The 24,399-nt window shown below is 58.6% G+C and overlaps 6 protein-coding genes across 6 annotated transcripts; 2 read left to right on the top strand and 4 right to left on the bottom strand.

The window, feature by feature from the left end:
* Window positions 1–72: 72 nt before the first annotated feature.
* C8Q71DRAFT_450396 (uncharacterized protein) lies at window positions 73–1,427 on the bottom strand. Its single transcript, XM_047918615.1, has 5 exons — window positions 1,341–1,427; window positions 973–1,248; window positions 534–893; window positions 268–475; window positions 73–185 (listed from the first exon to the last, which is right to left on the bottom strand). Exons 2-5 carry the CDS (start codon window positions 1,219–1,221, stop codon window positions 175–177), a joined length of 828 nt encoding a protein of 275 aa, XP_047772640.1. The 5' UTR covers window positions 1,222–1,248; window positions 1,341–1,427; the 3' UTR covers window positions 73–174.
* A 3,476-nt stretch (window positions 1,428–4,903) lies between these two features.
* C8Q71DRAFT_799851 (signal peptidase 22 kDa subunit) lies at window positions 4,904–6,875 on the bottom strand (the record flags this gene model as incomplete). The annotated part of the gene is made up of 5 exons (XM_047925922.1): window positions 4,904–5,030; window positions 5,341–5,453; window positions 5,807–5,883; window positions 6,594–6,679; window positions 6,724–6,875. 5 exons carry the CDS (start codon window positions 6,873–6,875, stop codon window positions 4,904–4,906), a joined length of 555 nt encoding a protein of 184 aa, XP_047772639.1.
* A 60-nt stretch (window positions 6,876–6,935) lies between these two features.
* C8Q71DRAFT_791883 (glycerol-3-phosphate-acyltransferase) lies at window positions 6,936–9,792 on the top strand. Its single transcript, XM_047925382.1, has 10 exons — window positions 6,936–7,222; window positions 7,272–7,315; window positions 7,363–7,407; window positions 7,457–7,782; window positions 7,858–7,868; window positions 7,933–8,073; window positions 8,135–8,227; window positions 8,286–8,767; window positions 8,829–8,841; window positions 8,892–9,792. The coding sequence occupies exons 1-10, from the start codon at window positions 7,098–7,100 to the stop codon at window positions 9,565–9,567; spliced, it is 1,956 nt and encodes a 651-aa protein (XP_047772638.1). The 5' UTR covers window positions 6,936–7,097; the 3' UTR covers window positions 9,568–9,792.
* Window positions 9,793–10,284: 492 nt separating this feature from the next.
* On the bottom strand, window positions 10,285–14,388 carry C8Q71DRAFT_692428 (adenylate cyclase-like protein; the record flags this gene model as incomplete). Its single annotated transcript, XM_047919878.1, has 4 exons — window positions 10,285–12,277; window positions 12,330–13,972; window positions 14,023–14,180; window positions 14,244–14,388. Coding segments are annotated over 4 exons (3,939 nt in total), but the record flags the coding sequence as incomplete, so codon positions are not given.
* Window positions 14,389–20,246: 5,858 nt separating this feature from the next.
* C8Q71DRAFT_449894 (uncharacterized protein) lies at window positions 20,247–21,590 on the bottom strand. Its single transcript, XM_047918614.1, has 5 exons — window positions 21,385–21,590; window positions 21,192–21,330; window positions 20,912–21,093; window positions 20,780–20,841; window positions 20,247–20,713 (listed from the first exon to the last, which is right to left on the bottom strand). The coding sequence occupies exons 2-5, from the start codon at window positions 21,255–21,257 to the stop codon at window positions 20,385–20,387; spliced, it is 639 nt and encodes a 212-aa protein (XP_047772636.1). The 5' UTR covers window positions 21,258–21,330; window positions 21,385–21,590; the 3' UTR covers window positions 20,247–20,384.
* A 434-nt stretch (window positions 21,591–22,024) lies between these two features.
* C8Q71DRAFT_449868 (uncharacterized protein) lies at window positions 22,025–23,629 on the top strand. Its single transcript, XM_047918613.1, has 3 exons — window positions 22,025–22,286; window positions 22,338–22,534; window positions 22,589–23,629. The coding sequence occupies exons 2-3, from the start codon at window positions 22,421–22,423 to the stop codon at window positions 23,285–23,287; spliced, it is 813 nt and encodes a 270-aa protein (XP_047772635.1). The 5' UTR covers window positions 22,025–22,286; window positions 22,338–22,420; the 3' UTR covers window positions 23,288–23,629.
* Window positions 23,630–24,399: the final 770 nt, after the last annotated feature.

Raw genomic sequence — 24,399 nt, 5'->3', positions numbered from 1 at the left:
GAAGGAGAAGGCGAGTAATCGAAGTTCGGGTACACGTAGCGGTCGTGCCTGGGAAGAGAGCTAACCATAGCCTGCTCGTGAGACGAAGACGGACTGTGCGATGTATCTGAGTGGTATGACTCCGTCAGCGTAGAGCCGTATTGCAGGTCTTGGCCTCGGCGGTCCTGTGTAAAGCTATGGCTCGCCTGCAAGGCGGCGCCGCCAAAGTGATGATCTAAGACATGAGTCACAACTGCTGGAGCGACCTCAGCGTGGCGGACGGCTTACCGAAGTTGTGGTTCTGCCCGCGACCTGGGTACGAGTGTGGAGACAAACGCGGGTGGGCGGAATGACTGTAAAGATATTGTCCGCCGACATTGTGCTCCGTCGAAACCGGCTGGCGACCTTGCGGATAGTGAGCATAGTCGCCGCCAGTTTCACAGATTGACATGGATTGCTGCTGAGCAGCAAAGTCGGATGGCATCTCAGCGGCACTCTTGGGAACCCAATGCGAATCAATATTTTGGTATCAACTCGGTAGATAGTAGTCTCACCGGAGCGGCAGGATAGTCACAAGTGTGCGCGTCGCACGCTACGTTAGAGTAGCTGGAATGGATCGGATGAGCACCGCCGGGTTCATAGTCAGCAGTAGGGGCCGAATACTGCGACTCGAAGCCATGGATGTAGTCGCCCCGGTCATGTTGTGCGAAGAACGGCTCTGACACCGCGGAAGTTGGGCTGTCCGACGGATAGTCGTTTTCCTGCAGATAGTCCCAGTGGCGATGATGGATGGCAGAGTCAGAGACTGCGGAATACTGGTGGCTGTCGTCCTGTCCGCTAGGGTACGGGGCAAGCCCATAAAGACCGGGCGGTACAATCGGTACCGTCTGAGACCCGGTAGAAGGGTGCTGCGCCTGCAACGTCGCCAAGTAAGGGCCCTGACTCATTCGACACCGTGAGCCCATGGCCGCAGATGAGCAACGTACTACGAACCTGACTACATCCAACTTCATAAGGCGCATCGTAGCCGTTGGTGATAACATAGGGAGCATGCAGTCCTTGCACGGTGTCGAAATGATTTAGCGGTCGAGAGATATCGTAGACAGGAGACTCGAGCAAACGATACGAGGAACGTCGGGCGATGTTTACATGAGCAATCGGCGCATCAAGTGGGGAGGCAAGCGAGTCGGAGTCGGACTCGACATCGGTGGCGCTGGACGGAAGCAAACGCGGAAGCATCATGGAGTTGCGAGCGAAAATGGAAGGTATCTAGGATGGGCCGTCAGAGTGTCCGCAGACGGGCTGAAGGAGCAGAGGCCAGTTTGAGAGTGAAGAGAGGAGGAGACGCATTCCGAACTCACATGGGTTTATAGTCCTTTCTATTAATGACCCTGGGTGGATTAGAAGTCGGCTGCGTCGGGGAGAGGGGCGTGTTCTTTAGGCGTCTCCCAGCCAAGGATCCGGGGAATAACGCTAGGCCAAGTCATCTGATGGGCCGAGCGACTTAAATCGTCCGTCATTAACCGTGTCACAATCCGACCGCCACGCACCTGGCAGCTAACGTTTATCAAGAAGCTAATCCTGCTCGAGCCATGCCTTTATCGTGCAGCATCACTACCGGCCGCGATGTTTGAACTACAGTATTTGGAGACGGCCTTGTTGCGCAAGATTTGCTTCCGCGGCACCCTGACGCAACCCCACGCGATCAATCTGCCTGGCAATTCTGTAATAGCCCAGGGCAGCCGTATTTGTAGCAGTCACAGCCATCCTGAAACCGGCTTCTGGTACAGGGGATCTCATCTAGATGCGCTCGGGCCCCCGTAAAGTGACTGTTGTACGTACACAATCGAGGATATCTCCCTCGGTGATATCCCGTCGAGCGACTTGCCTTATGTTGACGACTTTGCTTTTCATCCGCTGATCGCCACGCTGCACCCAGAGTCAGCTCTCGCATCCTAATCATGTCGAAGCTCCCCGAGTGCACCTCGCTCGCTTCGATCTCCCATGGGCCTTACGACCCAACTCCGCAGAAGGTTTGAACGCAAACAACAACACGTGCTTCGCGCGCGAAGCCCATCTCTTCTGCGAGTATTAAATGAAGCTTGTATAATGTGTCTTGTCCTTGTTTGGTGAATCGCCTTATGCTCCTGGCGCAATAAGCGTGCGCAGCATGCGTCAACGCTGCGCCCGCCATGCCGCGACACACAGCCTTCGGTGCCGGTACAACAATGCACCTCTTGTTCGAGCAGGCTGGGGCGACGCCAGCAGGGGGCGACTAGCTCCGGCCATGTAGCACGCCGGGCGTCGATAGCGCTTATCAACACTTTTGTCTGGGACAGCGCCGACTACAAATTCCTCTGACAGGCGACATGCCGCTGGTGCAAGCACAGCTCGCGACTCATCCGGCAAGCTCAGGAGGCTCGACGCCATTTGCCTCTGCCTGAGAGCCGCGACGCAGGCCGAAGCATGACAACCTGCGCAATCGACGCAAGCGCCGTGAGAAGTGACGCCTCGTTCATGGTATGACCTCGCAACAGCACTCACGCCGAGGTTGACATACAGTACAGAGTCCTCTGACCGAGAGCTAATTGTGCCCTGGAGATCATGCGGGTGCACTACACGCCGACAGGTTTGATTTCGCTTCCACCGACAAATAGCGTAGTGCGTTGGCGCATTCAAAGGGATCGATGTCGACTGGAGTAGCATGCCGTCAATACTGAGGACTGTCGGATAGGAGAACCGAAGCGACTCGCCGGAGACACTGTCAGTGCTCACACGAACGTATCTGATCTTGCAGCGATAGCGCCCAGTGCCGCGACGTTCTGAGGCTGCGTCCGCGTCCTCGAAACTGAGACCAGCGGTGCGATACTGCTGCGAATGGTCCTTCCGGCTGGGGTGTGCCGCCGGTTGAAGCACGAATACGGGCCGGTACGCCTGTTCAGAGCGATAGCATCCTTCCGCCTTCCGCGAAGGCCGGCCGATAACCTCGATTGGCTGTCGCACTGGAAGACGAGACACGCTGGATATAATCTCGTCATATTAAGCAATGGGCTCCCTTACACGAGGCTGCCTGATACGGGAAGCTCGCCAAAGAAGCACCATTCCCAAGTGGCGGGAACACAATGGATTGTGAGGAAGATTGTCCGTGGAGCCTGGCGGGGCTATTGAACCAGCGCCGCCCAGCCACGAGATCCGAGATGGCATGTCAGCTCGTCGGAAGAGCAGGCACCCCACGAACTAGGCAAGTCCATTCCCTGCGATCGGCTGCACAGTCTGCGCCAAGGGCGATGCGATGATCCCGAAGCATCCCGAGGCGTTGTGCGAATAATGATTGAAGCGGAGCCTTTCCTCTGAGTAGAAGAACCATATCGGCAAGCGAGATGGGCGAGAAGAGGCCTGGGTCGAATGAGCCGCATTTGGAAGCAGGCTAGAAGTGCGAGAAAATGCTCCCCGGCGGTACCTATTGAACGTCGATCGTCTGCAAGTAGAAACGACGTGCTGCTACCGACCTTCAGTATGGAGGGGAAGGTTGCCCGGTAGACGCGTGGTCCGGCTGCAATGGTACCTCAGTTGCAGCATGCCGGATATCAATGAACTCGAGCAGTACCTGAACGAACTGGACATTGCGTTTCAGTTTGATGTGAACCGTACAAAATGGGCGTTGGAATGGAGAATCCCGGGCTAGAACGCGCGAGCTGGACCTTCGGTATATATTGCAGCCACGGGCGTGCTGCGCGAACGTGTCAACGGTCTGACCGCGCACAGGAGGCAACAGTGTCGCGTGTGTACCATGTGCGAGGGCGGCGACAAGACAGTGGTCGGCCACAGTGAGGACGTTCAACCGGTGGAACTCGCGTGTACGACACGCGTGTGTGGCTGTCGACGCGTCAACGACGTACCACACGAGCGTTCGGTGGAGTTAATACAAGGCCCGCGAGCAGAAGACACGAAGACTGTGAGACTCGTTTCAACAGTAGCAATAATTCACAGACCGAAGGGTTCCTTGAGCGTCCATCGAGGCCTCACAGCGCCGATAGAAGGAACATTGCTACGTGTGGCCGAAGAGAAGGCAGTGATGATGCAATGGGCGTACCGCGGCCTGCCGAATCCGATAGAATGGGAGTAAGCTACTGGACGCAGATATGAATGTGAGAACATTGCGAGAGCATGTGCTTGCCTTATGATATTCAACGGCGTCATCCCAAAGCGGCACGAAACGCGTTCTTGCTTGATGCTGCACGCGAGACGTCTGTAGGATGGCTGACGGGTCAGTAGACTTGACAAGGAAGTGTTCATGCGACCCCCGCATCGCATGCATGACCGGGTGCATGTAGCCTAGAAGCATCCAGGTATGATACCTAAAATCGATTCACCCCTGAGTTGCGTCGAAAAAATCCTTGCGTCCGTCAGCGATCAAGCAGACAATCGATCCAACGATGCAACAAGCTGACGACTGCGGCGGGTCGACATGCGAGTGCTCACAAACGACGTCACCACTGTAAAAAATCCTGGTCGTCGACAACCTCATTTGCCATGTGGCATTGCGAGCCATCGCCGAAGTTTGTCGTAGTTGCAAGGGAGGCAGCCCGACGTCGCCGGGGCCTTCGCGTGCGCGGGGTCAGCAAGCAGGTAAGATAGAGTCAGATCCGGCACGCCTCAAAAGGCATGCGCGCAAATAGCGAGCGGTAACATGCTCCCAACCGCCGCTTATATGCCTTCCCACTCCAACCGTAGCGCACCGAGTCCAAGTCCGAGTGCGAAAACCGAATGTTTGCATACGACGAATGCGAATACGAATGCGACCGGGAAGAAAGACACGACGTCGTTATCTCGCCTACAGGGATACGGATACAGACGTGCTCCACCGGGGCTCGCACCACCACGACGGCGGAGGGGTGAGCGGCGCAGAGAGCCAGGCTGGGTGTCAGGCCAGCTGGTGGGGCTCTGGGAACGGGATGGGCTCCGATGTCCGCGCCGCTTCGCCCCACGCGAGGAGGCCGACGTACGGCATGAGGTTGTACTTGAGTGTGTAATGCGCGGGTGGCGCGTTTCTGTGGAAGGGAGAAGGTCAGTGGGGGTTGAGAGGGCATGCGTAGTGAATGGATGAGAGTGCGAGGTGAAAGGAAGGATGTCGCGGAGGCGCTTGCTACGAAGAAGATACGCCAGTGTACGCGAATTTGCGTTCATGGAACGCCACGGTTGCTTGTCGAGATCTTCCTGCTGCAGTGCCGCTGTGCTGTCCGCGCAGGGACGCATGAAGCTATAGGCTATGCCGGTAGGAGGGTTGCCGACGCGGCAGAATATTATTCTGATGCGCGTACGGGCCAGACCGTCGGCGAATAATAAAAATAAGACACGCACCGGAACGTCGTGCTCATGTCTTTGAGGTGGTACTTGTTTTTGAACGTCGATGAAATGTTCGCGTCCTCCTTGCGGCGCACGATGCGATCCCAAATGACCACTTCGTTGGCAGTCTAAAAGGGCGAAACGCATGGTCAGCACGCGGATGGAAGCGCTGCGGAGGATATTGCGAGGTCAAGACCGCGACCTGGGCCGCATCACGCCCGCAGAGCGTACACTCCGCCGATAGAACGTCTGGCAAGGCGAGCCGCGAAGATGGCGCTTTGGGTTAGTCGAGTCGGAGTGACCTCACGAGATGCATCTCAAGGTCCGCTGGTATCGGAATCGCGTCGCGGGCCGTGGGCCGGAGACGAAGAACCGCGGCAGTTACCAAACGCGCAGGCATTGTGAACGAGGGTGACAAGAACAGCGTCGCGAGAAGAGGAGCGGCAAGGCAACAAAGAGGACGAGGAAAGAGAGGACGTACGCCCTGCTGATCGGTGTATTCGGCGCTCACGTAAAGGAAGAGCTGCTTTGTGTTCCAGTGGAATAAGGGTGACAGATCTGTAAGAACGGAGGGAGCGTGAGTGCGAGGAAGGAGACATGTCGTGAACGTTTGAGAAGGGAACGGGGACGCTTGGAAGATAGGCGGGACGGCAGCGAACATAGCCGGTACGGGGACTCGCTGCTCGCTGAGTGCGTGCAACTGATGCGCGACGAGGAGGACGCGGTCGGGACAGGCCACGGATGGGGCGCCACAGAGGGCAATAAATGCGAGGGAGGTCCTCGTACAGACGATGAGCGACACGGCGCCATCACATCGTTGTCGGTGCGCGTGATGGCCTAGACTGGACGATGCCACGTTGGGGCAGGTCCAGTCTCTATGTCGACCGGGCCTACACCCTCGGGGTGGGTACTTGGGTGCGCGATGGGAATGCGGGGTAGGCGGTCCAGTGCGAGGGCAGGGATTGGGGCACGGGAGGATCTGAAATGCAGGCGCCTGTGGCGAGGGCGATACGCCGCAGACCCTTGGACACTGTCGCCTGCGCGTGCCCAGCGCGGGTGGCGACCCGCTGCGGCGTGTGAGCAGGGCGGGGGAGGAGAGGGTGGTCTGGGAAGGGACGAACCGCAGCGACACATCTGGGGGACAGAAGGCACCCCTCGTGGACGCACGCATGACGGCGGTCTAGCGGAGGAAGCACTCGCGACACAGCGTGGGCGGGGCGGTTCTGGGCGTGCGTGTTCTCAGCAGCACGGCGGCGGACAGTACGCACCTGCGGTGAGGTTGAAGTTGACGAAGGCGAACTCTTGCTGCTGGCGGCTTCTGTACTTGCGCAGGTAGCGCCCCTTCCCGGGCAGCCTGTGGGGCGTTAGGGGGGGCGCGCGCGGGGGCGGGCCACGCACACTTTGATGCTGTTCACGACGACGCCGGCGGCGGGCGGGGTCTGGTACGTGTGGTACAGCGCAGAGGCGATCGCGACGGCCAGCACGAGGCTCATGAGGCACGACGAGAGGAACGCGGACACATTGTTGACGCGCGAGAAGATCGTGTGCATGGCGGCGGCGGCGAGGGCGGCGGCGGCGAGGACGACCGTGCGGACGACGGAGGCGGCGATGGCGGCGAGACGTGGTGGCGCAGGTCGCGTGACGCGCGTGTTGACGGGTGTTTGGTGCTGCCTAATCGGGGCACGCGCCGCAGCGGGCGGGTGGCCGCCGACGCCGACGACGACGACGCCTCCTCCGACACCGCCCAGGCGGCCTTCTTGCTCTCCCCCGCCATGCCCGACGCCTACGTCCTCCACAGAGTCATCCGCCGCGTCGCCGCCTGGGCTGTCGTCGCCTTCTTCACCGAGATCCACATCATCGGGACCGAGAACGTGCCCCGCGATGGCCCCATCATCGTGTAAGCAGCTCTCGGCGTCGCACACCATGCGCTGCTCACCGCCATCCAGCACGGCCACCCACCACAACATGATGATAGACCCCGCCGTGCTCGGTGCGTCTCCTGTCTGCCAGCTCGCCTCGTTCCTGACCCTCCGCCAGCGACCATGTTTCCCTACCAGCGCATATTGCACTTCTGGGCCAAGGGTGCGTCGTCCACGCGCCCGTCTCTTCATTCATCTCACACGCTGCGCAGCGTCGCTCTTCGCGAACCCCGTCGCGAGCTACGTCCTCACCTCCGCAGGCAACATCCCGGTCGACCGCAAGGCCAAGGACCGCCGCCAGCTCTTCGGCGGCACCTTCAGCACCCTCGCCCGCGGCGAGGCCGTCGCCGTCTTCCCCGAGGGCACCTCCTACACCGAGCCCCGCATCGTCCAGGTCAAGGACGGCGCCGCCTGGGCCGCCCTCGAGTACGCAAAGTGGGCCCACGAGAACTCCCACAAGGTCGCCCCCGGCGCCGACCGCGCGCGCATCGTCACCGCCGCAATCGTGTACACCAACAAGACAAAGTACCGCAGCAATGTGCGTCCACCCCCACGCTGTCGAAGCCGTGCTGACCACCCACGCTGATCCTGCTCGCGCTTCGCTTCTACACAGGCCATCGTGGAGTGAGACTGCTTCGTCCATCCGCCCGCGACTTGCTGACCATTGGCCCGCGCCGGCGTCACGCAGGTACGGTCCGCCGATCGACACGGACCCATACTTGGACCAGTTCCTGTCCGACGAGGAAGGCGCGCCCCGCGCGGCCGTCAAGCGCCTCACCGCAGCCCTGGAGCAGCAGCTCGTCGAAGCAACCGTCAACGCCCCTGACTGGTACGGCCCGGCCCATTAAGCTTTCATCCTGGCAGACGCTTATTCCTCGCTTCCGCGATAGGGACACGCTCTATGCCGCGCGAATGGCGAGGGACCTGCTCTGGGAGGACGAGAAGGCCATAAGCTTGGATGAGTTCGTCCCCGTCTCACAGACGTAAGCCTCGCTTCTCGCCTTCGCGTCCCGTGCACTCAACGCTCCACCCACGTAACAGCCTCGTCGACCTCTTCTGCACCCCAGACCTCGTCCCCAACCTCACAGCGATCAGGCGGCACCTGCTTACGTACTACTCCCTCCTCCAGTCTACCAACCTTACCAACTCGGTCCTCTCGTCTCTCCCGCTCCCCGACACGCTCGACCCGCATCGCCCGATCCCGCTACCGAGCCGCCTCTTCACGCTCTCCCTGCTCGTCCGCGACACCCTCGCGCTCCTCATCGGCCTTCCCTTCTTCCTCGGCCCGCTGCTACTGCATGTCCCCGCCTACATATTCGCACGCGTCGGCGCGCGTCTCGCCGAGGACGAAGAGGAAACACAGGCACAGAACAAGGTTGTCTTTGGCTTGCTGCTGCTATTGCTCATCTACCCGGCTACTTTCTTCTTCTTCTGGGCCTTCCTCTGGTATACACCGCTTGGCGCGCTGGCTTCGGGAGCGTTGGTTGTTCTCGTCGCCAGCTACCATAATAAGCTTGTGAACGGTGAGTGCACCTTTCGACTAGACGTCTATCCGCCAGTGACCAACTCGACGTTCTTCCGCAGACAACTACGAACGGTTCGCTTCCTTTCTGTACGCTACGATGCCTCGTACTGATCCCTGCGCAGCGTGAAACGCCTCGTCGCCGCCTGGCGCATGCTCGTCGGAGTATGGCTCCCCAAGAAGTGGGACCTCTCCCTCAATGCCCTCGCACAGTACACCGTCCCTCGCGTACCCGCTGAGAACGAATGGGTCGACCGCTCCAAGGTGAAAGCGCTCAAGGTCACCCCGACCGTTGTCACGCAGACCCCCGCGAACGGGACCTCCGCCGACGCGTCCGCTTCCTCGTCCCCGGCCTCGTCCCCCCGCAAGCGCCGTCGTCCGCCTACGCGCAGGCTCATCCGGCACGTCCTCCGCGCGCGCGTCGAAGCCGCCAAGGCACTCGCCTCGCTGTTCGAGCAGCTCGAGAAGGGCCCTGGCTCGGAGGGCAAGCGCGTCGCCGCGTCTGCACACCTCGCACGCGCGTGCGGCGGCGGCGTCGACCCGCACTCGCGCCCGGACTTGGCTACCTCGGAGGGCGTGGAGACGATGGCGGAGCCCGTCGGGTGGCGGTACGCGCGCGAGGTCGTGGGGTTCCTGCGGGCGCGCGGCGCGCGGATCGCGCAGCTCGAGGAGGGCGTGGAGGGCGACTGGGCGGCGCTGAGCAGCGAGGGCGAGCAGGATAGCGATGTCGTGACTACCGATGCGGAGAGGGACGACCTCGTGTTTGTCCCGCCTGGACAGCGGTCGCCCGTGAAGGCGTGATTGCGGTGCGTCTCGTCCTGTGGGTTTGGTTCTCTGGGAGTCTGGGTTGCACATGTATCTACTGCTCTGTCTATGTTATCCCATATAATCGCTCATTATGTTGAGTCTTCATGACGAAGGTCTGTTCGGATGTCCTATACTGGTGCAGTCGCCCTCTCGCAACGCACACGTTCAGGTCGTGAAATTCGAGGATAACCTGCTCCCTAATGGAGACTCATGCATTGACTCGTACGGACACGCCCAATAAACGGCGGAGTGGACCTAGATGTGACAAATTCTACGGTAGCGTCGTGCAGTACAGATAATTGATAATGATACGTGAACCGTTCCATGACAGCACAGCCAAAAGAAACGAGAGCGCACGAGAGCACGGGAAGAGGAACAAGACGACGAGGAACACGGTACACGCAAACTGCAGTCACACAAAGGTCACGATGCGAGAGAGGCTAAGGGGGAAATGATGGCCAGTAATTGGGAGAGCCAGTCGCGATCGACATCGCCTGGCGGCAGTTGGCTCTGTAGTACACCCAGGTGTTGGATGGATATCCGCGTGAGTGCATTCTCGATGCGAGTGGCAAGAGAATCGAGGAGGAACATGAGGTCGGTGTCGGACGCCTTGTCCATGACGGGTAAGAGCGCCCGTGGATCGAAGTTGTGGGAGGAAGAGGTATCGCTCGCAGCACTACCACCGGAAGCCGAAGCAGAACACAGCGGACGACCGGACGAGAGCATTTCCAGTCTCACGCACAGCATAGCCAGCTCGCGCATCTGGTTCACGCTGAACTGCACGCGTGATGCCGAGGGGTTTGCGTCCGTCTTGACAAGACTCTGACGGCCAGAAAGATCACGAGGATACACGAGGGACAAAGTCTCCGGAACCTCCAGACCCTTCAGCTTGACCTGGCCAACGGGCACAACGACAATCCCGGAGTTTCGGATCGCCTCCACGGCCTGCGATGGCTGCAGGTGGGAGTATTCCGTCTCGGGCTCGGTCTCCAAGATCCTAGCATTGATTTCGCGAACGACATCCGCGCTGCACATGATCTGGCCTCCGGCTGCGGCGCCTTCGATTCGCGCCGACCGATTCACCATGGGTCCGAAGTAGTCCATACGGCCAGTGACTGGATCGGGCTCGCAAACAGGGATCCCACAGTGTATGCCCATCCTGACTGACAGTCCACGAGCGACGAGCTTGCCGCCCTGGTCATAGATTTCCTTCCCATCCTCGCACTCGAGGATCTCGAGGGGCCAGTCGACTTGGAGCAGCTGCGTTTGGACGCTCAGGCAGAACCAAAGTGCGGCCAATGCTGTTGGGAACGAACACATGAAAGCGTCGCCTTCGGTCTTGACTTCGTACCCGCCACAGCGTCTGAGCAGACGTCGGAGGAGATTGTTGTGCAATACGATCGCGGTAGGCATGCCGGCGTTCACCTCCCAGAGATGCGTGGAGTTCCGTATGTCCGTGAAAACCATAGCGAGATGTCCAGTCGGGGCCGGAATCTCGCCGTCGAGACGTGAGATATCGCGGTTATTGATGTGTTCATCTCTTCGTCGGCGCTTCGAGGAGAGGTACGCCTCCGTGTCAATAATCGACTCCATAGTAGGCTGTCGAGAGCGAGCAGGTCCTTTGAAGAGGTCGGAAACCGCGATCACCATGATCATGGTCGTCCCCACGGTCGTCCCATCAGCTCCATGGCTGATGGCTAAGTCACGAAGCTTCTGTGCGGCGATCATGGGGTCGCCGCGCTCGGTGCGGGCAATATCCACGGCGGTCTGGTAGGAGACGTGATCCCACAATCCTGAGTTGCCGACAATCACGAACTCGTCTTGTTCTGAGAGTTCCCACTTCGTGACGTATGGCCTGGCGTTCACGACGGGTAGCAAGTTGTAGAATCCAAATGACCGTGAGACGTCAATCTCGTCGTTGACTGCACCTTTGGGAGCCACCCAGCCTTCAGCGCTCCGGATGCGCAATGTCTCCTGCCTGTCGAACGGGTCATGACATCGGGACAACAACTCGGCATCACCACCGCGTGAGATGACTGCTAAGGACCGACCAATGTTCGCGACATATAAAGTCCTGCCATCTAGATGGAGAACAATGCCGGATGCGCCAGACCTCTTGTTTGTGATATCCCGGACCGCCGTTGACGTGCTGACATGAGACATCTTGCGCCCGGACGTCGAATAGAGGTAGTCGTGCAGATGTCGGTTGAGCTTCAGGAATGTCCGCCGAAGCGCGTCGCTGATGTCCTCCCACTTCTCCGGTTTCAGCCTGTCCATCTCGGACGAGTACACCTCGAGGAACCGGTTGCGCAGGTAGCTGTTGATGTAGTGGTTGTTCCCGATGTGCGATGACCGACCAAACATCGCGAAGATGGCCTCGTCCTCGCTGCCGCGGAAGTTTGGCTGAACGAGATCAAGCATGTTCAGATGCTCGGTGAAGCCGAGCGTGTCTGCGATCCCGTATGCCATCCCGTTAACCTCGGATAAAGAGGTACGAACGCGACGATCTTCGTTCTCATCAGGGATCATGGCGCCATTCGTGACAGTGATGTCGATGAGCCCAAGAACGCGCAGCTGCGTAAGACCAGAGAAATCGGCAAGGAACTTGCGCCTCTCGTCGTCTTTGATGTGGCCGAGATCTGTTCGGATTTCTAACCGCTTGTTGCCGGACAGATTGAGATACTGCAGGTTCTTGTTGAAGTTCCTATTAGCAGGACGTGAGTGACCTACGCCTACGCATCCTGCGAAGTACACACCAGTTCCAGTCAAACTCCCAGTTGAAGATGTTGTACTTCAGGATGTTGCTGCCGACGTCAAGGACAGTCAGGTTGGAGAGCTTTCCAAGCTCTTGCGGTAGCGTCTGGAGCTTGTTGCCGTTCAGGAACAGCACATGCAGCTTCGTCAAGCGATTAAGATCCTCCGTCGGGATAGCCGATAGCTTATTCCCGCTCAGGTACAGCTCCTCAAGGTTGGTCATGCTTCTGAAAAACGACGCGGGAATCTCCTGGATGTCGTTGAACGACAAATTGAGTATCTGCAGCCCCTGCAGGAGAGACACCGTCTGCAGGTTCTCGTCCGTCATGCGGTTCTCGCCGAGGTAGAGCCGTTCCAAGGAGTAGACAATCGGCGGCAGCGCACGACTGGAGTTCGTGCTCGCACTCGATCCCGACGCTTTGCGATCCGGCAAGCTCGCGCTCCTAGGAGGCGGAGTGACCATGTCGCTGTCTCCCGCACCTTGACTGGCTAGACTTGCGATGTGCGCGACGTTGTGGGCGGGCGCGACGCGCCACGATCCCAGCAGGTTCGACGTCGCGTTGATGAGTTGCAACGACGCGCAGTTCCACAGGGTCGGCGGTAGCTCTGCCAGGGAGTTGTTATGTACTTCCAGGGTCTCCAGACGCTGAAGGTTGCCGATCGTCGACGGGAGCGCTCGCAGCTGGTTATTCGAGCAAGAGAGATGCAGTAGATGGGTAAGGTTTCCGAGCGAGTCGGGGATATACCGAATTGAGTTGTGGTCTATCCGCAGCGTCTCCAGCGCCGTCAGCTGAGCGAGAGCGCGCTCGTCCAGTGCGGAAAGCTTCGCGTGCGATATGTCGAGTGACGTGAGCGCGTACGGCTGGCCAATCGGTCCCGGGAGCACAGTGAGCTGCGTGATATCGTTATGCGACGCGTCCAGCTGCCTCAGACACGGCCCAAACGAGAGGTCGAGCGCATGCACGGAGTTGTGATCCGCGAAGATCTGCTCGACCTTCGGGAGGGCGGTCATAATCGCGAGGTCCGTGATGTGGTTCCGGCGACAGTCGAGCATCTTCAAATTGGAGAGGCGCGAGCAGGTCGCTGGGAACTCGGAGACCTGGTTCCCGACGATGATGAGCCGCTCGAGTGCTTCGAGCAAGCCGATGTCCTCCGGGAGCTTCTCGAGCATGTTGAACGAGATGTCGAGGTCAACGAGCTTCGTGAGCTGCGTGACGACGGTTGGGAGCGTGCGGAACTTGTTGTTCGACACGTTCAGGTCCTTGAGGTGGCGCAGGCGAGGGAAGTACCACGGGAGCTTCTCCATGCGGTTGTTCTGCACCTTCAGGGAGCGCAGGTCTGGTATTCGGTCGAGCGCGGCTTCGTCCAGATCCGCTATTCGATTGCACGAGAGGTCTAGCCGGTGTAAGGTAGTACAGTGTCGTATGCTCTGCGGGACCTTCTTCATCGCCATGTGGCTTAACCGGAGCTCCCGAAGCGTTGTACATGCTTGGATGAAGTCGAGAGGGATCTCTAACATGGGGTTTCGCGACAGGTTTAGATGGAAGATCGCGTCCGCGTGAGGGTAGAGCAGTACGGGAACAGTCCGTAAACTGCGCCCTGTCAGATCAATGAGGTCGAACGTATCGACGTGCAGGTCGTCCGGCTGCAGCCAATGAGTACACAAATCGCCGGAGGTATGCAGGCAGAACGTACCAATGGCCCCAAGACGTTGCTCTTGTACTCGAACTTCATTAGGAAGGCCAAGTCGTCTGCGCCGAGTTCTTCGAGTCCATCCGCTTCATCGTAACCCGCCTGCTCGAGCCTTCTGCGGACAATATTTGCAGGCTTCTCCGTCATCGCGAGCACTCGTTCTATGAAGAGGGGTAAGTTATCACGACGTATTCATCACTTATGCAATGGAAACTCGCCTCGACCTCGCTCCTTCAAGTACAAGCTATGTGGTTCGCGGTCGGGATCGAGCGACAATTTCTTGTTGAGCTCCGGGATGAGCATCGCGACGGTAATGTTCAGCTCGCATGCAACGACGTGGTACGTGCCGTTCGCCCTGTATATGCGAATCTTGTACCTTGTGGGCTGCTGGGCCGGCCGGCCTATGGTGCTCAACGTCGTTCTGTGCCTCCGTTTCCGCTTCGCCTGTGCACCCGCCGCCGTGACCGCCGTCTCGTCATCTTCGCTCGACTCTGCCGCGATGGGCGTTTGCTCCTCGCCCTCCTTCTCAACAGCCCAGCTCTCGGGGGCGGTCCAAGCTGGTGAGTCGTCGAGGAATTCGGGCGGTCGCGTTGTGGGCGAGATCTTGCGCCCGTCGAAGACGGTGCCGTTAGGGGCGAGCGTGCGCTGGGGCGCGGGGAGGAAGGGGTTGCTGAAGATGTTGGAGGAGGACGCACCGAGGGAGCGATTGATGGACGAGCCGTCCGAGGCGGATTGGTCGAAGGCAGCGCTCCGTGGTGAGCCGCTGTCAGGGGCTGAGGGGAGGAGGGACGGGTCGATGATGCCGTCCATGCGGTCGAGGTCGGTGTCGAGCTTGAACTCGGAGGAGGCGTCCTCCGGGACAGGCGAGTCGGGAGAACGCTCCACGGCCCTCTTCTTGCCCTTGAGCTTGCCCCGGATGGAGAGCGGGGTGAGGGTGATGGCACCGGAGGACGAGCTGGACGGCGAGGGTGCGAGGTGGTGGGCATCGAGGGGCGGCACGGGGGGCACGAACTCGTCGGAGGGAGGCGCGTCGGAGCGCAGGCGGCTCCGCGAACGCTTTGTCTTCATGATGCTGGAGAAGATGTTGAGGGTAGACTTGGACTTGCGCGGCGTGCGCTCGGGGGACTGGTCGACGAGCGTGCTGGAGCCGTTCGTGCTGTGGCCCTCGGACGGCCGGGGGGAGAGGCTGAGGGTGGAGGTGCTCGGTTGTCGGGACATGGAGAAGGACGCGAAGGACGACTTCTGCGAGATGAACCCCCGAGGCTTCGGCGGCGGCAATGGCTGGAAGAGACGTCGTTCAGTCAGTGGGTGCGTGTCCGACAGAGACTGCGAGCTCACCGCCTGCTCGTCCTCGTCCGGTGCAGTCCATGGCGCGATGGCGAGGTTGTCTGCGAGACTGGTCGGGGGCGCATGCGGAAGTAGATCTTGCGGCGGGAGGAGACGCTGGGCAAAGTCGGGGCCCAGGTCGTCAAAGGCAGCGAGGGCCTGCTCAGGCATGGTGGATGAGGATGCGTAGGTTGTGAGGACCTGCGTGCTCATCACGGCGCACGGCGAGGAGGGGGCGCATGGGGCGAGGACGACGTCGACAACAGCGGCGAGCTCGAGCGACCAACGTCGCCGCCGGCGTATCGCGGATCATGTGACATACGACTGTCGCTGTCCTCGACAGAAAGTCCGATCCACGGGGAGAGCCGTTGCGCGCAACGCGCAACGTCACGCAAGTCACGGTGTGGCTCCCCTGTGGCCTAAGCGGCGCCCGGGCCAACGGTACACGAATCTTTTCAACCTTGGGCTACAAGGGATTGTTGGAGGTTATACTGAAAGGATTATCCTCTAGTAGAACGAATGTCGCCTCCGTGTGCGTAGTTCGAGTGCTTACTCGATGCACCGCGGCCCGCCACCGTATACTTACGTAATCTCCCGGTAGATACATCGCGGCCACCGGCCACGGTGGCGACTGTTGGCGACTCAGAGACTAGAGTCGGTCCCCGCAATCCCAATTGAGCTAAAAGCTGGAATGTAAACCCGATTATATAATAGCTATCACACATCTCAACGATGTTCAGAAAACAGTTGTAAGTATGTTTGGAACGCCGGACCGCGTCACAAGGCACCCGCCACATGCCCCGATTAGGCAAGTGGTCGGTCAACGGTAATAAGTTAGTCGGAATCTATGTACAAGTAGACGACAGCTAGCCGTGCAGTATTCACCAGCACGATCCTATGACTTCTCAAATAGTGCAGCTCTCTACTGAGTTCTCATCGCTGCGGCGGCGCCGAGGCTGGACGAGCACATAAGCAACTGTCTGAAAGTGTATGTCACAGCGTGATGTATGTGACTGTTGCACGTTGCGCGTTGCGCGTTGCACGCAACGCCCCTCCCAGTCGATCGGACGTTCTCTCCTCGACGCGTCCCCGACCCTTCCCCGAACCGAACTACCACCGCCGCATCCTCTGCTTTGCGCACAACGACATTCATGTCTGTTGAATTAATCCATGTGCAGCGGTCGATGGCTTTGAAGGGTCGGCGGACATTGCTGTGTCACCTGCGCCAGTAGCCGACTAACTCCAGTACCCGCGTTTCCTCAAGCCCCCAATGGATCAATTGCCTGTGGGCACTTCATCGAAGGCATGTCTGCGAGCGGACAATGCGCAACATCGGATGGGAAAGTAAGTGTCAACTCGTTCCTGTACACGCTGTGTCTGACAAATGATGCGTGTCGCACATATGTATCCTCTCATCTTGCTGACTCCGAGGGCGTGCTCTGACTAGAGCATCGAGGTGAGTGGGCACATAAGACACCAGCACACTCTTATGTAAGTTGCGTGGTTTCTGTGCACATGAATCCGAGTCAAACGCGTTCAGTGCTCTGCTTATCCTGGCGTTCACGCATGAAGGTTACCCGTCTGTATATTACTACCTCTATGTTACTGTTCGTAGGCAACATGACCTCCGTATCTATGTACTCCTCCGCCAGTCCTGTGTGTCACTGAAAGCACCGCTCCAGGATTAATTCAAATTGGCCCGTTGATGTCCCAAATCCTCGCGCAGACAGGAATTCTACGCGCGATTATCGCCAGACGCTCGTATATTCTCTCGTCAACACACTGGTGCACTTGCTCATGAACGAACAGCAATTACTGCGTCGTTAGCTGCCTCGATCGCCGCTGACGCTATCGTGTCCGTCGTCATTCAGCGGCGCACGTACGTACCATATCGCACCACCCGCCTCTCAAGTGTCAACCAAGGTGTCCGGAGCGCACTGCTCCTGAAAGATAGTATGTACACCGACTGTATCTCGACATATACGCGAATTGATGTGTATCGCAGGCGTGTTTCAGTTCGAGTGAAACACAAAGTATTTCTCGCAGTCACAACAACGGCTGAGTCCATCGCAATTCAGTCTTCAATGACTGCAAGCAGTGCACGCTCCAAATTCTCGTACGTACTCGTCTCTTGACGCTGGATCACTTCTCCGCTTGATACCTGCTTCGGTTCGCTCACCAAGCTTCATACAATCGCTGCCTCCGCCGCTTGTATCATCGGTGCGCAAATAGAGACGGTCCATCATGCCAACTTGATAATGGAACGATGTCGAAACGGTGCTGTTCGTCTGAACGGTGTATTTGCTTGGAATCCTGGAAAGAATTGACGAACTCCCATAGCCGGACAACTCGCCGCCCGTGCGGTCTCTCGCAGCATGCGTCTGTACGCTGCTCACTTCCATATACTACCTCGCCCCGCAATTGAGCTGATTCGCTGTTCCCTGTAGCCACGAGTCCTTACCGAGCGCCACGCTCACTCGCGTGTCGACGTCTGCCATTCGAGATCGTTAACGTCACCGGCATCAACTCCAACATTTCTCCTACAGCAGTTGTTGGACCACACCTATCCCCGCCCGCCACCTTCTCATGCGCGCTTACTCCTTGACCTCAGCCCGCGTACTTCATCTCCCGATCGCAATAGGCTCTACAGTACTTGCGGGAGAACACGAGCAGCGCATGAACACGAGCGGAAAAGCGCAAGGATAGCAATGTGGTCCTGTGGTGAGTCTTCAGCTTCGCATCTGCCGACATGTGGTATTGGGGTTCCGTCGTGAGGCTTCCAGCCTCGCATACGCGTCATACGGAACTATCCAGGAACCCAGAGGCGGTACGTCGAACCTATCCGCGAGCTGTATGGTACGACAAAGACTGCCAGCCGTGGGTAGGTCTTTAGTCAATGAAAGTCCAATCGATCATCGGTTTACTGGGCGATCTCATAAGGTTTGCATGTGTTGTAGCCGGGCCTCAACGTGTCGTTCTGATCAGTGGTTGCAGCCACACAGGTCCCTACGCGAGTAGACGAGGACCACCTGCGGTACCGCCTCTTGTTTGACGAGCTACAACTCCCAAAGCTTGACTATCGTGGTATGCCGTCAAGCGTACCTCAGGCGCGCTGCTAGGTCCTTATAGCCGGTCTCGCGATCGCTGCCGATGACTATGACCATCACTTATAGTCTGCCCTTCTGCTGCATACCATGAGTGCCTCCAAAATTGAGCAGGAAACAACCATCGTTCTTCATTATGTGTGAGCACTTTGTAAACCTGCCCTGTCCGAATGTTGCATACTAAGGGACCTACAGATTCACTGCTTACGACGTGGTGAGTACTCATCAGCCTGGCCCATTGTCTGATGAACCAGTAACGCTTCGCAGTTCGACGGTATCAATATGCTTGGCACCGCTGTCCCTCCGCCAGTGGGGTGTATAGCTGGCACCACCTCTTCAGTAACCATCCCGTTCGCATATGCATCGCCCTTGTGCGTCATTACATAACTGACCACCCTAGCTGTTTCTAGATGTCTGTGGCTCAATTTTGGGGAACACCGTACAGACTCATACCATCATCACAGTGTACATTGCGTCGATTGCCACATCAATTGCTGCGGATGCTATCGTGTTCATCGTTACCTGGCGCCGCACCTACCACACCTTTCCCGCGAAGCGAACATCGAGGTGTCTCTCAGCTCATCGCTGTTGAGAGACGGTCAGTCCGCGAGTCTTCTTCACCCATTCAATATACGGAGCTGATCACTTACCCTACAGGAATAATATATTTTCGCGTCAGTAACCCCGGTTTCTGTCGCTGTCGACTTAACCAGCAAGTTCCTCATAAGATCGCTTGTCATCGTTAACTGCATCACCATTGTTACCTATTCGACGGCGCCGGTACTAATGCTCTAACATTATGGTATTGCGCTTTGCTCATACTTCACGCTGCCGCCTATCCAGGAGCTCTATGGCATAACAAGGTACATGACAGTGCCGTTCGTCATTTCACTCACGAAAGCCTCCGCTATCTCGCCAGATAGCCCGTTTTGTACTCTGCAGAATATCGACCATCCTCGTCTCGCACATGCTCCTGAACCTGCGAGAAGCGAGCCTTCGCATCAATGGCTCCCCGACGTCAGTTTCTTCCAACCTTGGCGCGCCTCAGGCAGCGACCATGCCTGACATAGCCTTCTCGCGGGGTGTCGATGCATTCGGGGCCAGCTGGCATGACAATGGAGATGCAGACATAGACGAAGACGAGTTCGAGGATGACGGCGAGATGAAGCTTGAGGTGATGGGCAGCAAGACGGAGGAGATCCGGTCCGAGACGATAGCGGCGTAGGACACTCCATCTGCGTTTGAGCGGATTCACGGTGTCGCTGAGGGGCTGCATATGACGGTATCGAAAGGTCTCAAAACTTTGTACAGTGGTGCTTGGCGGTGGCCGACGTCCACTAAGTCTCGTTGCTCAAAGTCTGTATTCTGTTGTTGGACTAGTTTTCGATCGTGTATCGGTTTATGTATAGCGTTTGCGAGCTGTTGGCAGCTTTGTATTGCCACTACATCCTTCGTCTCACAAGCATCTCCGACACCCTTCCTGCTGTCTAGAAGACATGTAGTCATCCCCTGTCCGCTTCCCAATCCTTCCAGATCGCCGATCCGTGACAGCAGCATCTCCGAGCCCCACGACCGATGGCACCCAATTGCTACAGTCTAACCCGCCCACGCCCGCCGCGCCTACAATATGGCCAAGTAGGCTACTGACTCTGCGCCAATACGCCTACGACACCAAACGACTTCTTCATCAGTGCATACGTTCAAGAACAACGGAATATCATACATATGATAGCGGCATGGGCGGAGGAAAGAACCGAAAATCGACTGGCGGGCGGCGGGTGCCTCGCCACCGATTGAAAGCGGGTCCATGTGGGGCGGGCGGTTCGTCGTCGTCGACAAAGAGGTCAAGCTGCGAGGCGCCCCTTAGCCACTTGCGGCGTGTCTGTAATTATCTCGCCGGGGTCGACTAAAGACTGCAGCTGCGAAGTATAGAGCTCAGCGCGTGAGGCAGAGGACAGGTTGTGAGAAGAGAAAAGCAAAGAAAAGCTGCCGGGCGGTCGGATCAGAGTACGCGGCGAAGGTGCCCTCGGCGGCGGAAAAGGAAATACTTGTGGGTACTAGACGTGGCGCGGGGTGTTGCACCACGGCGACTTGAAAACGATCACGTTCAAGTCCAGGTTGCCCGTAGTCGAGACAGCGGGTGCGCACCGCCAGGTCCGATGGCGTAAGCCGACCCGCCTGTGCGGTACGTCTACCGTAGATGCTGCGGAGATGCACCGGGCTAGTGCTTGGTGACTCGGCGGCGCGTTTCCATCCAAGGCTTGCTGTACATTGTACAACATGCCTTGTTAGCGAGCGAAGTTTAGAGCCCAGGTAGGAGAGCTACACACCGGAGTGAATGTCGAGAGCGCCTTCGCGGCTTGCAACCACTGATCTGGGCTTCCGTGCGAGGCTGTCTCCAGCGTAAACATCCCACATGAGCTCACCTGGCATGCATACATGCACTATAGTCGTCCACTCACGTAGCATAGATCGCCTCGTACCTCCACCGCCGCTTGCCCGCTGCGCCGATCCTGTCGCGGATGATGTCCAGGATGAAATATGTGTATCGACGACGGCACCCCGGCCGTGGGCCCACTGTTCCCCGAGTGCATCCGACGACGCAGTGGGCGCGCGTCGGTCGATGGTGGCGGGGATTGCTATGCTGACTTGAATTAGAGTGTCGACCCGGACATGGCGAGAACACGTGAGCAATACGTTCGTGAGCAAGCGGGGGTAGGGATCGCGCAGCTAAGGACTTACTTCAGTAGCCGGTACGTATCTAAGTACGAGAGGCCAGGACAGTGAGCGTACTATTGAATGCATCATGAGACGACGTCGCTCGCTCGTGCCGCCAACCACACATAAGCGCAGCCGGGTACAGGTAGAGTTCGGTGAGTCGCTGTTCTTGTGTACACAAAGGTAGGGAGAGACAATTCCCTGATAGGCCACTGACCTGACCGCTGTCAGTGAGCACCACGCATCTCACGTCCTGTGCGAAGTACAACGGTGCCGCCGTGTCGGCGACGGCTACGGTGAGCTAATTGACAGTCTTTCGGGACTCCGACTTTGGCGCAGTAGACATGTATGGAGTGAGCTGCGATAGGAGGTGTTTGTAGAGTAATTCTCCCCGGCCGTGTCACAGCATGTCCAGAAGGACATACAACGAGGAGGGGCGAGTAGACACGGTCAGCGTGGCGGCGTAAGCAGCCAGATGCCAATGCGCGGCCCGGCAGTCCGCGAGCTCTCATCACAGTCGTCCAAGTCGCGTCCCGCCGCCATCTGCAGCTCGCGCGTTCGCCGCTCACAACCTACCGCACACATCCCCCATGCGGGTTCACAGAGAGTCCTACAGCGTCCTGCGCAGTACCCGTGCGGCCAGCCCATCCAACCTTGTTCTCTTCCCGATCATGCGACCTCTCGCAGCCTCCGGAACACCTACTCATTCTTGTCGGGTCCCATACTCTGACCGGCCTGGTGTGTGAGCGGGGCGCCGCTGCTCCTTATCATCCCTTCGATCGTCTCCGGACTCGAGGCTGTACCTGCTGTGGTAGTACATCTGTCCTCCGACGCGGCTACCTCGACCTGGTCTGCCAAGGCCTCCCGGGCATAGCCTTCGCTGGCGCTGAGTCACCTCTACGGTCTGTGCGAGGTCATGGCTTTCGCGCTGCACATCGACATCACATGATCTCCGCCGTCGAGGAGAGCGGACCCTCTCATGGGATCTTTTCCTCCAACTTCTCCGCATGCATCGCGCGAGGTACCTGTCCTCCGACGCCCACACGCTGTTGTTGTTGATTAGGTGATGAGGAGAGATGAGTGCGACGGACAAGGCGGAGCACGAGTTCTGTACCATTGGTGCGTGACGATCTTCCTTTCCCGGTGCATTTCTTGTTCATAGTTCCTCAGGAATGTGCTGTTTCGAATAGCTACCAACGACTCGCATATGCCCAGAACGAAAGGCCACACCTCGAAGCAACACAAGACCTTTGATGGTTCACCCTCGTCCGCACTTCATCTTCCCTCCCTTCTCATGTATTCCTCTCCCGACCCCAGTACCAGGCCAGAGACCCGAAGCATCCCGGGACCTCTGGAACTTCGCCTGCGTATGCACACCTGTCTCCCTTTCTCAAGCTCCACTCATCTCAATCCCAGCATAGAGCCAGACACGTCCCACAGCCTCATCACCGGCCGGCCGAACCCACCGCGCACGCGACACCTCGAGGAATCCACCCTGGCACCCGTCATCCCGCCCGACACTCAACCGACGCAGCACGTCTCGAGCGCGCCCGTCATCCCGCCCGATACCCCAACTCCTACTAAGACCGAGAACCGGCAACAGTGCACGCCTGCCTCGCCTGAGACGCAACAACAGCACCATGCCTTCAACCCTCTCCCGGGCCCCCGTCGTCCTTCTCTCAGCGCCGACGCAGACTCAGACCCGGCGACAGGGAGATGGCGCGTGCGGGCCAGCCCCGTCGTCCCACCGGAGGCCCGCCAGCGCCCACACGGCTCGTCCCACCACTCCTCGAACGTCACGAGCGAATAGGCATGACAAGCGGCCCAAGACCTCTGATGGTCCGCCCTCATACGTACGCCCGTGTCACTCACTCGCTAACTCGAGTACCAAGCCCGAGAGACGTCGCATAACCTCGCTACCGAAGCCGGACAAATTCAACGCCCGCGCGACTCGTCGCGCGATCCGCCCCGAGCACACGTCGTCCCGCCCGAAGCGCAGACACAGAAACAGCGGCAGCAAGTCACCACCGCCCCGCCACCCTACCCTAGGCAAACGGTCACCCTCAGACTGGGCACTGGAGACAAGGCACGTCCGCCCGCCCGAGATGCAACATGACTAGCACGTCTCCACCGCGCCCGTCCCAGCGCAGACGCAGACTCGGACCCGGCGACACAGAAATCCTGCGCCAGCCCCTGTTGTCCTGCCTTTGACCGTCCATCCCCTCTTCCCCGTCGCGCCGAACGATACGAGCGAATGCGTGCCTCGGGCTCACCTCCACCTGCCGCTCGTCCCGCAGGTCCAGCACGCTCTCTTGGTACTACCGGGAAGTAGGCTATCGAACACTCAGCCGGCGGCGTGGGCGCTAGCGCGCGCTCAGACAGTACAAATTGTGTCAGTTGGGTTGATAGGCAGTTCCTCCGTACCCAGCGTCCAACGGACAAGCCGATCTAGTATACGACAGCGCATAGCAGACCCTGGATTCTGCGTGCGTCATCGGAACCGAGGTAAGACATCTACGCAGGACATGAGGCCACAATCCCGGACTGATGCATACATACAGCTGTGCGGACACCATAACAATCCTCCGCTATCACGCCTTCGGGAGATTCGGGTACGCACAGCATACACACATTCATCGTCACCTCACGCGCGTAGCCACCTCAGGACAACTCAGACAGACGTGAGTTGGTACGAACATGCATGCTGAATGACGTCAAAACGCCTCGGATGAAATGTCTGGAGCAGGTCTGGAGCACGAAAGAGCACCCGTAGCTACGGGAACCTCAACGTCCATCAACCGTTATCGTCGAGGACATCCAAGGCTTGAGCTCAGGCTTGCCACGCAGAGAATCTGCAACGTTTCGCGTATGCCGGTTCCAAGATATAGCAAGCCCGAGAGCAACGGCTCGCGACTCACCCAGCGGCAGGACATCCGAATCAGCAGGGGCACCATCGCCAGCGTCGGTGCCAACGGCGGCGGCGGGGGCAAGGACGGCGGGGGGCGCAGAGTGGCATGCTACTCATGGTATGGTGTCGTTAAATTCGAGGCTCAGTTCCCTGTCACTCTCGGTACATTTCACTCTCGGTACTAATCTCACTCTCGGTACTAATCTCACTCTCGGTACATCGCAGGCTGTATAATCGGTGCTTACAGACGGCCCATGAGGCTCGACTTACGCCGCAGCATTCGTTGTCCGAGTCGGAGTGAGTGGCGCATCGCTGGGTACGGAG

This window comes from Rhodofomes roseus (assembly GCF_022264815.1).
Source record: "Rhodofomes roseus strain CIRM-BRFM 1785 chromosome Unknown C8Q71scaffold_43, whole genome shotgun sequence".
In the NCBI taxonomy this organism is placed as follows: domain Eukaryota; kingdom Fungi; phylum Basidiomycota; class Agaricomycetes; order Polyporales; family Fomitopsidaceae; genus Rhodofomes; species Rhodofomes roseus.
Note: the sequence above shows the minus strand (reverse complement) of the source record. Positions and strands in the feature narration are given on the sequence as shown.